Source organism: Annulohypoxylon truncatum (genome assembly GCF_022578515.1).
Source record: "Annulohypoxylon truncatum strain CBS 140777 unplaced genomic scaffold F4807scaffold_64, whole genome shotgun sequence".
Classification (NCBI taxonomy): Eukaryota; Fungi; Ascomycota; class Sordariomycetes; order Xylariales; family Hypoxylaceae; genus Annulohypoxylon; species Annulohypoxylon truncatum.
The window spans coordinates 21,241-35,519 of record NW_025953850.1 but is presented as its reverse complement, the minus strand read 5'-3'; the positions used below and the strand labels follow the sequence as shown (position 1 = coordinate 35,519).

The 14,279-nt window shown below is 49.5% G+C and overlaps 5 protein-coding genes across 5 annotated transcripts; 3 read left to right on the top strand and 2 right to left on the bottom strand.

Moving 5' to 3' along the window:
- Positions 1 to 3,039: 3,039 nt before the first annotated feature.
- Positions 3,040 to 4,755, top strand: F4807DRAFT_465915 (uncharacterized protein; the record flags this gene model as incomplete). Its single annotated transcript, XM_048002335.1, has 1 exon — positions 3,040 to 4,755. One exon carries the CDS (start codon positions 3,040 to 3,042, stop codon positions 4,753 to 4,755), a length of 1,716 nt encoding a protein of 571 aa, XP_047848708.1.
- A 345-nt stretch (positions 4,756 to 5,100) lies between these two features.
- Positions 5,101 to 7,125, bottom strand: F4807DRAFT_357885 (uncharacterized protein). The gene has a single exon (XM_047995531.1). It carries the CDS (start codon positions 6,942 to 6,944, stop codon positions 5,226 to 5,228), a length of 1,719 nt encoding a protein of 572 aa, XP_047848707.1. The 5' UTR covers positions 6,945 to 7,125; the 3' UTR covers positions 5,101 to 5,225.
- Positions 7,126 to 7,271: 146 nt separating this feature from the next.
- On the top strand, positions 7,272 to 8,642 carry F4807DRAFT_448500 (uncharacterized protein; the record flags this gene model as incomplete). The annotated part of the gene is made up of 6 exons (XM_047999937.1): positions 7,272 to 7,292; positions 7,370 to 7,410; positions 7,474 to 7,489; positions 7,542 to 7,787; positions 7,883 to 8,087; positions 8,134 to 8,642. Coding segments are annotated over exons 4-6 (356 nt in total), but the record flags the coding sequence as incomplete, so codon positions are not given.
- F4807DRAFT_358306 (fatty acid transporter) lies at positions 8,603 to 11,452 on the top strand. Its single transcript, XM_047995533.1, has 5 exons — positions 8,603 to 8,791; positions 8,928 to 9,003; positions 9,112 to 9,234; positions 9,312 to 10,815; positions 10,957 to 11,452. Exons 2-5 carry the CDS (start codon positions 8,991 to 8,993, stop codon positions 11,195 to 11,197), a joined length of 1,881 nt encoding a protein of 626 aa, XP_047848705.1. The 5' UTR covers positions 8,603 to 8,791; positions 8,928 to 8,990; the 3' UTR covers positions 11,198 to 11,452.
- A 468-nt stretch (positions 11,453 to 11,920) lies between these two features.
- Positions 11,921 to 14,234, bottom strand: F4807DRAFT_448487 (uncharacterized protein). Its single transcript, XM_047999936.1, has 4 exons — positions 12,900 to 14,234; positions 12,587 to 12,848; positions 12,464 to 12,529; positions 11,921 to 12,374 (listed from the first exon to the last, which is right to left on the bottom strand). Exons 1-4 carry the CDS (start codon positions 13,575 to 13,577, stop codon positions 12,103 to 12,105), a joined length of 1,278 nt encoding a protein of 425 aa, XP_047848704.1. The 5' UTR covers positions 13,578 to 14,234; the 3' UTR covers positions 11,921 to 12,102.
- Positions 14,235 to 14,279: the final 45 nt, after the last annotated feature.

Genomic DNA, 14,279 nt, shown 5'->3' with positions numbered 1-14,279 from the left:
TATCCATGAACTTTTATCTGCTTCTCTATCCTTCCATCATCGTGATATGTCATAATCGTCGAAATATTACTTTTTCCCTAGGGTATCGTATCTCCCGCAATTCTAACAATTCCTAGGTTGATATCCATCTTGCCCAGTTTAGTAACACTATAAGTGGTCTAGTGACATCAATACAATGCATCTAGGTCAATAGTATATTGGTCTCAGCGCCATATCAGCAAATATGTAGCTTGATTACGTGTAGATATCTAGGTACATAGCACATCGGATATTACCAGGTGACTTCTATAGAAACATAAGGTCTAATATTAAGCTTAACCTTATTCACCGAGTAGGTAGCATATGCTGCCAGCCGTCAAGTGCTAGGCAAAACCCAAATCTATTAGCCAGGGAAAAGCGTGAACGGGCTACCCAATCATGTTGTTTTCCACGACGCCGGGACCACTGCGGAGGAAGCCGCGATCCTACGAATGGGATATTATCAACGAGAGCCTAATATTGTCTTTCTTCAACGAGAGATCGCCATTCGAGGATTAAAAGCCCGATGGATACGTAACCCGATAAATGATTCGATCTATTGATAATGATGATATGCAGAGGTATCAGATGGTAGCATTTCATGAGCGATATTGAATTCTGGCGCTCGGGAAGTGGCGGGCTTGTGTAACTGCCAAGACCCGGTCGATCTGACCACAACCGGAGACATCACGGTCTTGTCGGGTACCAACTTCCATGCCGAGGTGTGGAGCCACGGTTACTCTACGGCCGAACGTCCACGAACGTCAGCCCATCATTGCTAGCTAATTTGGAGGTTTTAGTCATTTCCCGGATATTCTAAACACCCTGCTTGACGGCTAATAGCTATAGAAAATGAAGCGGCGGGCTATTTACGAAAAATATACCCATTGACCAACTTGAAGATAATAATGAGAAGATAATGAGGATATCTTCTAAGGAGAATTGACATGAAATAAGGGAAGGCCTCTTTAGCAAGGGACATAAGGACAGTGGGCTTGACGATTTCAAAGGGTCCATAACCCTAGGTAACAATCACCGGCGATGCCAACTAGTATGCAATATCAAGCTTAAGAGATATAGAAAATATCATTGAACGCAAACGTGACGAGCAGCATTGGAAGGAATCTTCCCTAGGTTTCTGCCTATTCACCCAGTACGTAGGTAAGAGTGCACATGTAGAGGGGGAAAAGTTCAACAGTAGCACAAATTACTGGCGTTTGAATAGGATGAGCTGTCTTTGAGTGCCATTTATAATAGATAGAGCTGCAATACAGTCTAAACCCGGAGGTCTTGTGTATGATGGCAGCTTTCCCGTGCTATTTTATGCCATGAATTCCGTTAATTTTAACGTTCTGGCAGATCGTCACTAACACTCGTCACCTGCCCTCCTAACCAGCTGCGTCAAATAATTATAAACCCACCACTTACTACAGAATTTGATTTCTTCACCTGCATTTATTTCTCTGCCAGAGCGTCCTCAGTCAATGTTCAGTAGGTAAGCTACGACATTCCCTTTTCAACTACCGTCTACCCACATGATATTTTCCTCTTTCATACCTACATCGTACACATACGTCCTCCATGCGTATAGGGTTACATGCTACTCCTCTCTTTCAACAATTTTGAAGGTGAACACTGTTGACGTGACGGCACTGTGTTTACTGCCAAATACCCTGTCTGAGGTATGAGGGTGACTAACTCAGTACCTAGGTACAAAGGTAACGACTCAACACCAGAATTTATCAAGCTGGTTGTTGTCGATTTCACCCTAGCAACTGACAACCTTCATCACCCACCGTACCTTTTAAAATTTCGGATCCAAAAATATTTCATCTTATTTTCTTTTCCTTTTCTCCTCCATGAGCACGACCATATACAGACCAAGGTTAATCTAAGAGGTAAGGCTTATTGCATATGCAATAGTAATCCTAACCTTGCACAATTCTAGCCGTACTTCTTCCCTTTGAACCATTGTAATCTCCTTCTCTTGTTTCCTCACTTCAAAGCTCAAGTTCAGTCCGTTATTTTACTCACATACTCCCTCATCCCCAAAATAACCCTCTTCCTTTCCCTCACCAGTCCTACTTTTTTTTTTCTTCCTTGCCGAGCAGGTTTCTACAAACCTATTTCCCATCATACCTTGCCCTACACTCCCTTGAACATAGTCATCGAGTCACCTACTAGGTGATGATGCCCCTTCTTTCCTGATGATAGTTTGACGTCCCATATTAAACCGTACCTTCTATCTCTTTCCTTTCTTACCTACGCTCATTCAACCTTGGGTCTAAAACATATTCGTGAAGGTACCTACAACCTGCTCCTGGTCGGATACGTGTTTTATTTCCTTTGATTGCCACGGACCATTTTGTATCCCGCGTCTCATTATCGCGTGAATATCCCCCCGGTCCATTTCCTTCGTCGCATACCAATATCATCGTATTTTCCTATTCCTATCCCTTTACTGCATACTTAACTGGACCTTCTACTAACAATTCATCATTGTAGTACCTGCTACTGCAGACTCCCACGGTCTTTCAACCCATAGTTGTCGTTCGCTCTATTACTTTTCTTGGAATCGTCGATAAAAATCGTTCACGCTTTGGTAGTAAGTTTTATCCATCAAACTAAAATATTTTCCTACTAACATATTCAAGACTCAAGAATACACCTGAGCTTCGGCGATCTCGCCGTTAGCATACCCTTCGTTGATACCTGGGCTTCACTTGGCCTGTCTAGGCAAAGTATGGTTCACATCGTCGCTATTCTTTGACGGTAGACTGATGCCAGACAGCTCATCCCGCTCATTGATACATAGTATCGTACCGCACCTTCGTTCTCCTTTTATTTCCAGATTGCGAATACGCATCTTAAGTAAGTAGGCTGAATACTTTCAAAGTATGTTGTATATTTTCTAACAAGTGACAGCACTTGCCATCCCTGAACTCAGACAACGGCTGCCGACGTTGTAGTAGCGGACCATACATTGGACAACCATTGTGGACTAGATCACTCGGAGTTACAATGAGTGGCTATATTCCTTATGGTCCTGGTAGCTGTTATGCCCAGAGCCCCGCCGACAGTTCTGCTCAGAACACTGGCAGCACATTCGACAAAGCAGAGGCTACCAGACGGCAGAGAGCGATCGGGCATAGACGCCAACGTTCAGAACTCATCGGATATAAGTTCCCAGACCACAAGTCGGAACACTCATTGGAACGTGAGACGGAGAAGGGTTCGCGACAGCGGCTATTAAAGAATGCTGGTCTAGACGACGGCCCGTACCCCTGGTTTTCTCGGCCCGTCCCCAGGACTGATCAGTGGGCGAAGAGCAACGTCGACCATTGGGATCCTTATCACCCAGAATACGCGGGAAATGACGAGAATCGCGAGCTTCCAAGTGTCGAGCTGCCGCCTGCAGTTTCGCCGATCTCTTCATTCCAGCTCCTCGGCATGACTGGCGAGGTGGCGCCCAGTCAGGATTCCCAAGAGACAGCGTCATCTCAAGGCCTTAACACGAGAACCTCCTCTTTTGTCAACCTGCCTATCTTCGAGCCCACCCCCGTGACCAAGTCAAGAGCTCTTGTCACCTTCCACAATGGCCGCTTTCGGATCCGCCGTTGCTTCGCCTTTCGTCTGTCCCGCAAGAAGGTGACGCGTATTATCTACTCAAGCATGGGCGTCATGGTCGTGAACATCATCATCAGCGCTGTGGTCTACAACACTACCACTTTGGAAGGTACTATGAAGATAGCAGTCCTCTCCTGGCTGGGAGGAAGTATTCTCGTCTTGCTGGTCCTGCTTATCTACAATAGTGCACGATGCAGCAGACTGCAGGAGTCAGGTGATAACCCAGGATATAACAAGGACTGGGCTGAGCTAGGCGACATAGTCGACGCTCTACCTCCTCCGAGTCGTGTGCGTCTTCACGACAATGGCCTTGTCTATCGTGCTCACGCCGCAGGTCAACTTCCAAGTTTGACTAATGTGAGCTCCGTCTATCCCAACCCGCCCAAGGCAGCCTCGAAGTCTAAGTCGATGTTCGCGTGGTTGTACAAGTCCAAGTCGAAGGCTTCGGCAAATGCCACGGAGAGTGACCAAGCAATTCGATGCGGCTGTGCGGTGTCGGGACAGCCAGGTCGCCCAGGGCCCTCGATCGAGTCGCAGGGTTCCATTCGAAGCACCAGCATGCAATACGGCGAAGCCGATGGCATTGGTATTGCGCGAAGCGATTCGCTGCGCAGAGAAGAAGAAATGGCCAATACTATGAAGGATCGTCATCGCATGCAGCAGCAACAGCAGGGGGCCCCGTCAGCAGAGACATCCGCTGCGGCGTCGTCAGCCTCGCAGCGAGTTCCGACCTCGGTGCCCAACTTCAGTTTCCCTCTACCTCGTCGTCCCAGCCGAGAGCCCGAGCGAGAATATGGCTCAGGACTCCCTCCCCGTGATCGCTGGTGCAAAGAGCCATGCGGAAGCATGAGCAACCTTCGAGATGATCATTATGGCAATGAAGATCCTGGTGCTTCTCCTGAAGATTCATCCGAAGTGGCTAGCGGTGGTAAGATGCCGAAGCGCGTCTGCTCCCTTGCCGCACGCTTCAACGAGCTTACGCCTATCACCGAGCGATCAGGCGAGACCCTGACTCCTCGTAGCCTTCTTTTGTCTTCTCCACTCGAGGCTATCCACTCATCCTCGCCCCCTCCGGCGCACATTCCTTACACGGGCTCGAACTTTTTCTAGTCGCAAGTTCAGCTTCCGGTGACCTATACTACTCCCGTCACCTCTTGAAGGCATTGGGAATGCGATTCGGGGATTCCTTGGTGGGTTTATGACCGACTACGACTACGGCTAGGTAGCTATACAATACAAGGATGGTATGCACATGGTCTAACGATGCAGATAAGCTTATGGTAGGATATTGAGCATGAGGCCAACGGAAAAGAAAACGGAAAAGGAAAAAAAAGAAAGGAAAAAAAGGTCATTGACCAGGCTAAGCTCATATCCGAGGGTCGCCGCCGTCATAGTTTCTATGACAGGGGAGATCCTAACCCATGTAGGATACTGCTTCGATAGCAATAAATATGGCTCTAGTATTAACCCCTGATGTTTCGTGAAGGCCATGGACTGTGATATGAAGCCATAGACGTACTTAGGTATAAAGTAATGCACTGGACGATTTGTTGTAGTATTGAAAGCTGGATGATCCTAACTTAGATTGCTCGCTCTGCACGAGCACGGTTTTCCCTGTATCGCTTCTCCTTGGAAGCTGCCTTTCTTCGTTTCCTCCACGACCGGTTTAGATCGCCTCGGCTCTCCCAAAATTGTTTCTGAAAATCACTGATTGGGGCTGCCTTGTCGCCGCCAACCTTAGCGGTCTGATCATCAACGCCCGCCATAATCGTATCCTCATTCTCATCATTACCATAACCATCATTCCCATCCTCCTCCTCCTCCTCCTCCTCCTCCTCCTCCTCCTCCTCCTCCTCTGCTCCGTCATCGGCGGATCCCTGCCTTGGCCAGAGATTGAACGTCTTGCTACTAGGATGTGCTGTATCTGGAGTAGGCGCTGCACTTCGCACATTCCTAAAATCGAAGTCCTGCTTTGTGAAGGGGGTCATAGGAGGCTGACTCGGGGGTCCCATGGCCTTCTCTTCCTCAAGATCATCATCCTCTTCGTCCCCGTCAAAAAAGCTGAAAGGTTGCGCTTCCTTCGCAACTTCACCAGGAGTAGCTGCGTCTCCTCTAGGCCGCTTATATAAAGCTTCAAGAGGGTGGACTTTTGCTGCGGCTGGAGTGACAGGTGGTATCTTAATAGTGAGACTTGTGACCGAGCTCGACGATTTTGGTCTCGCGGACTCTGCCTTAAGAATTGACACAGGACTACTTATGGCTTGCGTGTCTACTTTGGGGGGCTTGGGTGAATCCTTCGTCTCAGCTTCCTCCTCATCTGAACGTTCTGCCTCTTGGTCGCTAGCTTCCTCATCCTCGGATTCATCGGATGAAGATCCACTGCTACTCGTGTCGCCATCCGCCTCGGGTAATGGGGAGACCTTATGCAACTGGGACTCCGCCGCAGTGGGCTTTAGAACATTACCGTTCCGTTTCTTGCTCACAACAGGCTCCACGACATTCCCGTTCTCATCCACCCAGCCAACACCATCCTGAAACGTCACGGCTTCTGATGTAGATTTTTCCGCATTACTTTTGAGAAAGGTGGGATGCTTTATGGTTTTCTCGAACTCATGTATAACAACCTCCCGATCGCTCTTCCGCTTCTTCTTCTTCTTGTGCCCCACAATCTCTTCGTTGGCTTTTGACGATGAACCGGTATCCGGGAGTTTAGTTTTGAACAGACATTCTGGACCATCCGTATACTTCGACTTGGCCTCCTTCCGTTTCTTCTTCTTCGCCTCCTTCTCGTCCTTGGATTTCTTATCCACCTTAGACTTCTTTCGCTTTTCATCGATTATCTCGCGTTCTGACGTTGTCCATCCTCGCTTGACCTTGCGGTTCTCAAGTTCAACGCCAGGGGTGACATCCGCCTCGCGCTTCCTCTTCTTGGATTTCTTCTTCTCGTATTTACTCTTCTCCTTCTTTGCCTCTGTTACGTTGGCCTCGCCCGTAGGCTTAGGGATGGACTCGGGTCTAGCCTTCTCAACGCGCATCTTGGATCCCCTCAGCACAGCTCCGTTGAGTTTCTTCTTGATCTTCTCAGCGTCTGCGGTGGGTAGATCGACGAAGCCGTATCGCTTCTCGGGGAAGGTTTGGATGGCGTGGTAGGAGATGTTACGCGCGCGAGGTAGGACAGAAGAGGGGACGACAACGCCCAGCAGCGACTCGTCTAGAGGAGTTATATGTAGTCGCGTATGAGAGACGGCGTCGCTTATCGGGGGTACTGAAGGTTCGGAGTGTGTGGGAGCGGCAGCCATGTTTGTGCTAATGCGAATCCATTGCGCGCAGGCAGAGCTTTCGTTTTGTCGGCTCTGTATGGTGGTAGTTGAAGCCTTGAAGAAATAGTTGAAGAAATCAAGTTCCCTTACTTAGCGCCCTGCTCCACTTTTATTTTCATCCGCCGTCCCTCCCTTAAGCTTGAGCTTAGATAAGCAATAGCACTGATAAGGATTGGGGAGGTCTGCTCAGTGGTCTACTAGCACTTACTTCTATCCAGTACTAAATACTTCCTCCAATCCGAACCTGTTCAGTGTTTCATATAGGTATATGATATACATATCCTCGCAATGACACGGAAACTACCACCTCTCCAACTCGTCAGATCTGTCAGTCAATCTTGAAATTGTATTCTTTATAACTAAGTAAGCAGTGAGAATTGCGGCTGACTCTTCTTCCATTCCAGGTTCTGAAGTCTTTCATGAAAGACTCTGGCCTAGAACCAAGGTGAGTATGCTTCATCTTTCCTCCCATGTCCGCTGCCCATTTCTCATAATTATCTTCATTTAGACTCCTAGGGCCACATGTAAGTAGATAGAGCGCGGAAATGAAAGACCTTGCTCTGTTGACGACACTAGTTCAGAGTTACAAATGCTGTCGTTGGAAAAGTTGACTTCGAGCTGGATATCGCCAAGGACCACACGGTGAGGCACGCAACCTGACTCCAAGATCGATATACAATAGTGTGTGCTTGTTACTCATTCTCTAGAACCGACTAAAAATACTGCACGGGGGCACGATTGCGAGCATGGTAGACCTGGGAGGCTCATTAGCAGTTGCGTCGATGGGACTCTACGCTACTGGCGTATCGACAGACTTGAATGGTGAGCTTCAGACTACACCACGCGGTATTAGCAATAATATCTTACTTACTACTTGATGGTGCCGCTAAACTTGAGACAACGCTAAATAATTCCAGTTACATACCTGAGCAGCGGCGGCCAGGTTGGCGATAAGCTCAGCGGAACCGCGATATGTGATCTGAGTGAGTACATAACATCCCCTCGAAGTAAACTGAGGAAGAAGACCTCATATGTTAGTATAGTGGGTAGGAGGCTAGCCTACACATCCATCACGTTTAAGAACGCTAAAGGGGAGCTTACGGCAAGGGGAAGTCATACAAAGTCAGTAGTTATCCCCAACTCCGCAGTTCACATCTAACTCTTCTAGGTACGTGGCGAATGCCTGGAAAGGACAGGAAACACCCTTCGTACCTCCGGAAGGGGTAGAAATCGAAGAGGATAGCTGATCTATATGTGCCAAGCTAGCTAGCTTGGTGATTTCTAGTACGGTCGGCAGCGAATCTTTCTGTCAAGGCATCGTGTATTGTTTCCCTCGAAACCTCGAGCTGTCCGTAAGGTCAAATCCATCCAATCGGACTGCCTAGCATTTGGATATAAAAGCTCAAGTCACATATACCTTGACCTAGGTCTGGTAGATATAGGGAACAGGGCTTAATAACTACTGCCGACCAACAAACCCGGGAATTGCGGGGCGCGTCTCCAACGGCTAATACATTCATGTATGTAATTCAAGGGCAGTGACATAACCAGCATAACTCGGCCAGCTCGGGGTCACTATTCCTTTAAGCTCTCTCCACACCTCTCTTGGCTTGGTTTGATTCCTTACATACAGGTTCCTAACCTAACCTACCTAGTAATAAGTGCCAGCCCCTTGAGACTTGGATATTTGTGAAAGACTCTCTCTCGTCTTGTTCTAGCCTTTGCTTTGAGTGATACCCCCTGTCCCCCACAAACTGCCGTCTTGCTGGACCCCAGTCATCTAGACAAATGAAGTTAAGATCCCGAGGTCACCCTTCGGCTGTACCGTAGGCGCGTCTCATCTTCTTTTTCCTCGTCTTCTTTATGTCTTATTGACATTCCCGTATTGGTTATTTGATTTTGAGAAGAGTTGGATTTAGAATGCAACTCCAAGTTCTTTTGTCAGATTTCTTACGATAGTAGACTAGAGCTTAGTGGACTCTGTCGCCTTTTGCTTTTCCCTCTATTCAATTTTCTGAGAGTACGATGGCTGCAATCGGTGAGCTTCCAGCCCCTCCATAAGCGATATAACTCGGTTGGGACCCGAGACATGCTATCTTCTCATCCTCCATCCCCACAACGTGTCATGGCTGACAGGTTAGCACAGCAGCAGCGTCGGTAGCTGCCACAGCCGCCGGTCTCACGTACCTCGACGGGAAATACCATCTGCGACAGGATTGGCAGATCATCCGCTCAAGAAACAAAGGCGCAAAGCAATTACAGAAAGCGAGTGAGTGAAATGTCACCGCCATCGGTGCTCAACATCCTGCAGAATCCCAGTCTCTCACAACCACAACCAAAATGTAGTCCAAGAAAAGCGTGTCTCATCTTATTATTTCTTCGAGAAGCATGCACAGTCCCAACCCGGTAAGGAGTGCATCTGGTCGCGCCAGGGCAGTTATACGTACGCCGAGACGTACTACCGCGCGAACCAATATGCCCAATGGTTCCTACGCGACGGCGGCGTCAAGCCTGGCGACCTTGTAGCCTTCTTTATGGCCAATAGCCCGGAATTCGTTTTCGCCTGGATGGGTTTATTAGCCATCGGCGCCGCCCCCGCCCTCATCAACCATAACTTGACCAAGCAAGCTCTGTTGCATTGTCTGGGCATCGCCGAGGCCAAACTAGTCCTCGCCGATGGTGCACCACAGTTACTCGAGCGTCTCGACGCGGTTCAAGACGAGCTGGCCGCCCAAGACGTGCGCGTCGTGAAGCTCGCCGATGTTCGGCATGAAATCAACGCCACCAAGGGCGAACGGCCACCCGACAACATACGCGACGATAATGTCCGGCCGAACTCGGCATTCGGTCTATTTTACACCAGCGGTACGACTGGCCTGCCAAAAGCCTGTGTCCTCCCCGCAGCGGCCGGCTTCGGGTATGGCTCGAGCAAAGACTGCGGATTCTCGTACGTCAAGGGCGAAAACCAGCGCTACTATGATTGTATGCCGCTCTACCACGGCACAGGCGGCATCAGCGGCATGACCCAGCTCCTGACGGGCCAGACGCTGTGCATCGCGCCCAAGTTCAGCGCCTCCGGGTTCTGGGACGACATCAGGGAGAGCCGTGCCACCTGGTTCGTCTACGTGGGCGAAACCCTGCGATACCTTCTCGCCGCGCCGCCCTCGCCGCGCGACAAGGACCACAATGTGCACTCCATCTACGGCAACGGCCTGCGGCCCGACGTTTGGAAGGCGTTCCGGGACCGCTTCGGCATCGAGACGATCCACGAGTTCTTCAACTCGACCGAGGGCATCATGCCCCTGGACAACCCCGCGCGCGGCGATTTCCGCGCTCACGCCGTCGGCCACCACGGCTTCCTGCAGCGGTGGCGTTTCCACAACGTCTTCGTGCCGGTCGAGATCGACGTCGACACGGGGGACATCGCGCGGGACCCCAAGACCGGTTTCGCGCGCCGCGTGCCGTATTCCGTCGGCGGCGAGATCCTCGTGACGCAGCCGCCCACCATTACCCCCGGCTTCCCGGGATACTACCGGAACGAAGAAGCCACGTCTAAGAAGTACGTGCGCGACGTGTTCCGCAAAGGGGATTTATACTACCGAACAGGCGACGCGCTGCGGCGCGACGACGACGGACGCTGGTTTTTCCTGGACCGGTTAGGTGACACGTTCCGGTGGAAGGGCGAAAACGTGTCTACGGCCGAGGTATCTGAGGTATTAGGACGCCACCCGGGGGTAAGCGAGGCGACGGTATACGGCGTATCGCTGCCGAACCACGACGGCAAGGCTGGTATGGCGGCCATCTACATCGATCCCGCCGCCAAGAACTTTGATTACCACAGTCTACTGAAGTGAGTTGCTTTCTATTTACCCTTTTCTTTCAGCAGATCCTAGTTATCGCAGATAACTTCGTATACGCGCACTCCTCTCTCGCATCTCCTATTCATAAGGTCAATTATCTCACATCTTACTCACATGCGCAAAAAAAACAGACACGCCCGGACCCATCTCCCCAAGTACGCCGTCCCCATTTTCATCCGCCGCATCGCCGCTCGCTCTGCTACCCACAACAACAAGCAGGACAAAGTCCCGCTCAAGCGCGCGGGCGTGGATCCGGCTCAGACGGGGCCCGATCCCGTTTTCTGGGTCGCTGATCATGGTAAGGGCGACACCTACGTGCCTTTTACCCAAAGCGATTGGGACGCGCTTAAGGGCGGCCGTGCAAAGTTGTAATGCCATGAGACGTTTTTAGTTAGGTTTTTGGCCGTTGGAAACGGGGTGGTGTAAGAATTCTAGGCAAATTTCCATATCATCTGCCCATTTATACTATATACGCATCTTAGAGTTTACGTAAATAGCGGGCTAATGTTAGTATACGTGGCAAAGACCACATGAGAGGAAAGGGATAGCTACGAAGGGAAATGCTCAAAGTCGCCTAGATATACACATTAGACGTATAGGAACCTATGCGGATTTTCGCACTGAATATAAGCACACTGCCGAACGATGTGGTATCGCCTTAACTTGAAGTTCATATAAACATTGATTTGGCCTGCTAGCCAGTTCCGGCACTATCTGTAGTGTAGTTTCTCGAACACATAGCAGCTAGGACAGGCCGCGATGATAAGAAACTCGACGTTCCGTAAATGAGCAAGGTGGCCTTCCCGTTTCCGACGCCTCAACGTGGGTATAATTGATTCATGAAACAGCATAGCCTCGTAAAGAAAACGTAAAATCATTGAATGTCGTCATTTCTCTCCGTAGCCTACTTTGCTAGTCTGACTTTTATCTTTAGGATATGGCCGTTGATGAGTGTGGCATGCGTGTCATCAAGGCGGCGCCGACCGCCTCTAACTTGGTGCAGACCGTCTGGGCCATTGCTCCGACGTGTAGCCGAAGGGCCTATGAAACGTTAGATCACATCTATCTACACGGGAACAGGCATTGACATACTTACTCGGTTCCGTTGTCTTCGCTCTTGCTGTTGACGGACCAGGGGTTGATGTATTTGATGTGCCTCGTGATATGCTACCACTAGACCTCGATGACTTGCGTGGGCCATTGGCACGTGCTCGCGAACCTTTCGTAGAACGAGGGACAGCCTTTTGGTTCGCATGTTAGCTGTGGAAAATCCCAATTCAAACCTTAAGAGTGTAACACACCTCGCTATCGGCATCGGAGAGATTCCAAGGGTCTTTGTTCGCAACTAACTCTGCGTAGTCCGGACGTGCAACACTTCTGGGTGTACGACGCGGTTTCTCAACTTGCAATTCTTCCTCGTCTGACTCATCGTCCACGACAGGATCATGAGGTTTACTAGATGACGTGTAATTGTTGTCTTCATCTTGTCGTTTATGTGTAGCGTTCGAATCAGCAGGTGTTGTTCTTGATCTTGATTTTCCGGGGACGACTAATGACATTAGTAGCTACACTCTCGAAGGAATAGTCTAAGGCAAGGAAGGATTCTTCGGGGCGCATAAACAAAATTTCTATACTCACAGGTATGCGGCGATGGTCCAAGATGTTCCTTAATCCAATACTTGGAAACCATGCTAGTACCCTCGACTAAGGAGATACGTTAGCACGAATATTTGGGGAGGGGCTAGGATTCACGTTGCTCACTTTCGCAGGCAAAGTTTTCGAAAATATACTCGTTAGTTAATTCCTCTCCATCCTGCCCTGTCTCCCCGTGGTTTTGGAAATGCTTTAAAGCTCTGTTATATGCTAGAGGCGGTTCTGTGAAGAATCCGGTCTGACAATTAGACCGGTTACAGCGAATGACAAATAAGCCCGAACGATTCACATGACGGAAAATACGTTCCCCTGTCTCTAGATTTGGAAACGCAATTTTGCGGAAGATATCTGACTGGGTGCGGCTTAGCGTCTGGCAGCATTGTTAGTTAGTCACATGGTGAAGCTCATGGGTGAGTTTTACCCTTCCACTATCTACTCTCCTTCTCTTTGCGCTTGTGTTCCCATCTCCATCAGTAGCGGCTCGTTTGGGAGTTTGGTTAGCAGCAGAACTCTCAGATAGGATCTGGTCCTGTATTTGGTGGTCAACATTGGGGCCTGCATTAGGTGATACGTGGATATTCGTAGGGCTTGAAACCCGTCTTTTGACAGGATTCGCAATTCCCTGGTCGAGACCCTTATCGAGGATCTGTGAAGGCAACGGAGGCGCACCTGATAAGGTGTCGGCGCCAAGGACGGTGCTGAAATAGTCGTCGCGAACGGGCGACAAGAAAGGTGTCGGGGGACGTACAGTCAGGGTCGAAGCGCTTGGAATGATACTCAGGTACTTGGGGGTCACCGCTGCGAGTTCGGTGATTGTGGTTTCAATAGTATCAGGGTCGACTTCGAGCAGCTCCAGCTTCTTGCGCAAATCTCGGATCAGCTTCTCCTTATCTTGGATAAAGGCCTGACGTTCCTTATCCACCTCTCTAAGGAGTGCTCGTAGCTTAGGAACATGGCTTCGCGCCAAGGCATCATCTCGCTCGCGAGTCAATTGATGCAATTCGGTCTTGACATAATTAGAGGCGAAATCGGAAATGGCAGTGTTAAATAGTTTGCCTCCGGGGCTCCCATTGTCGCCCGGCGGCGTTTCCTCAGCCATCTCGGACCGAAGATTGAATGTTCATGGGAAATGCTAACCACTAGTTTGATTAGACGTTCGAGGGTTCGAGGGTTCGGGTGTCCGAATCCGAGGCAGACAATAGATAGTGTGTCTGGTAGTCTGGTAACGGAATTGAGAAAGGAAAAGAAACGAACGAATAAACGAGCGAACGGAAGAATTGACTTGAACTGGCTCCGTTTGGCTAAAGAATAAACGAGATATGCAGCTTCAGCTCTTCTCCGCACTGGAAGCGCCGTGGAACACCGCAGAATAATACGCCGAAGACGCAGAGAGACACCAGCTAGATCAGAGGACTTCGCACCGGGCCGTACCCCGTATCTGTTGGTGTTGGTGTTGGCGTTGGCGGGAGTACGACGGAGATTTGTGACCAATCACGAATTGCGGATATTAGAAAGTAACCTAGTCTAGCCGAAAGAGATCGGGATGACTGGTGAACTACCAGGTAGTTTTAATAGGTAGGGAACCGAAATTAGAGAAGTTTATTTCGAGTATGTCTTAGATATCCGGAATACTTAAGTAAAAGAAGAAAGAGACAGTCAAGAGAAAATAGAAGTGTTTAATTTTTTGAGGAAAAAAAAAAAAAGAATTGTCCGGCGACCGGTTTGCCAGTTGTCAGGTAAAAAAGCCATCCATGCGTTACGCACAGGAGTGAAAAAGCGAACAAAAATGTGAGTAAGAAAA

Excerpts from the sequence above, each read along its gene's own strand:
- F4807DRAFT_358306 (XM_047995533.1), top strand. Across the intron at positions 9,235-9,311 it reads AAAGCAATTACAGAAAGCGA|TCCAAGAAAAGCGTGTCTCA; the intron begins GTGAGTGAAATG and ends ACCAAAATGTAG. Across the intron at positions 10,816-10,956 it reads GATTACCACAGTCTACTGAA|ACACGCCCGGACCCATCTCC; the intron begins GTGAGTTGCTTT and ends CAAAAAAAACAG.
- F4807DRAFT_357885 (XM_047995531.1), bottom strand. The coding sequence starts at position 6,944 with ATGGCTGCCGCTCCCACACACTCCGAACCTTCAGTACCCCCGATAAGC.
- F4807DRAFT_448487 (XM_047999936.1), bottom strand. The coding sequence starts at position 13,577 with ATGGCTGAGGAAACGCCGCCGGGCGACAATGGGAGCCCCGGAGGCAAA. Across the intron at positions 12,849-12,899 it reads GGAGAGTAGATAGTGGAAGG|ACGCTAAGCCGCACCCAGTC; the intron begins GTAAAACTCACC and ends CAATGCTGCCAG. Across the intron at positions 12,530-12,586 it reads CGAAAACTTTGCCTGCGAAA|TCGAGGGTACTAGCATGGTT; the intron begins GTGAGCAACGTG and ends GTATCTCCTTAG.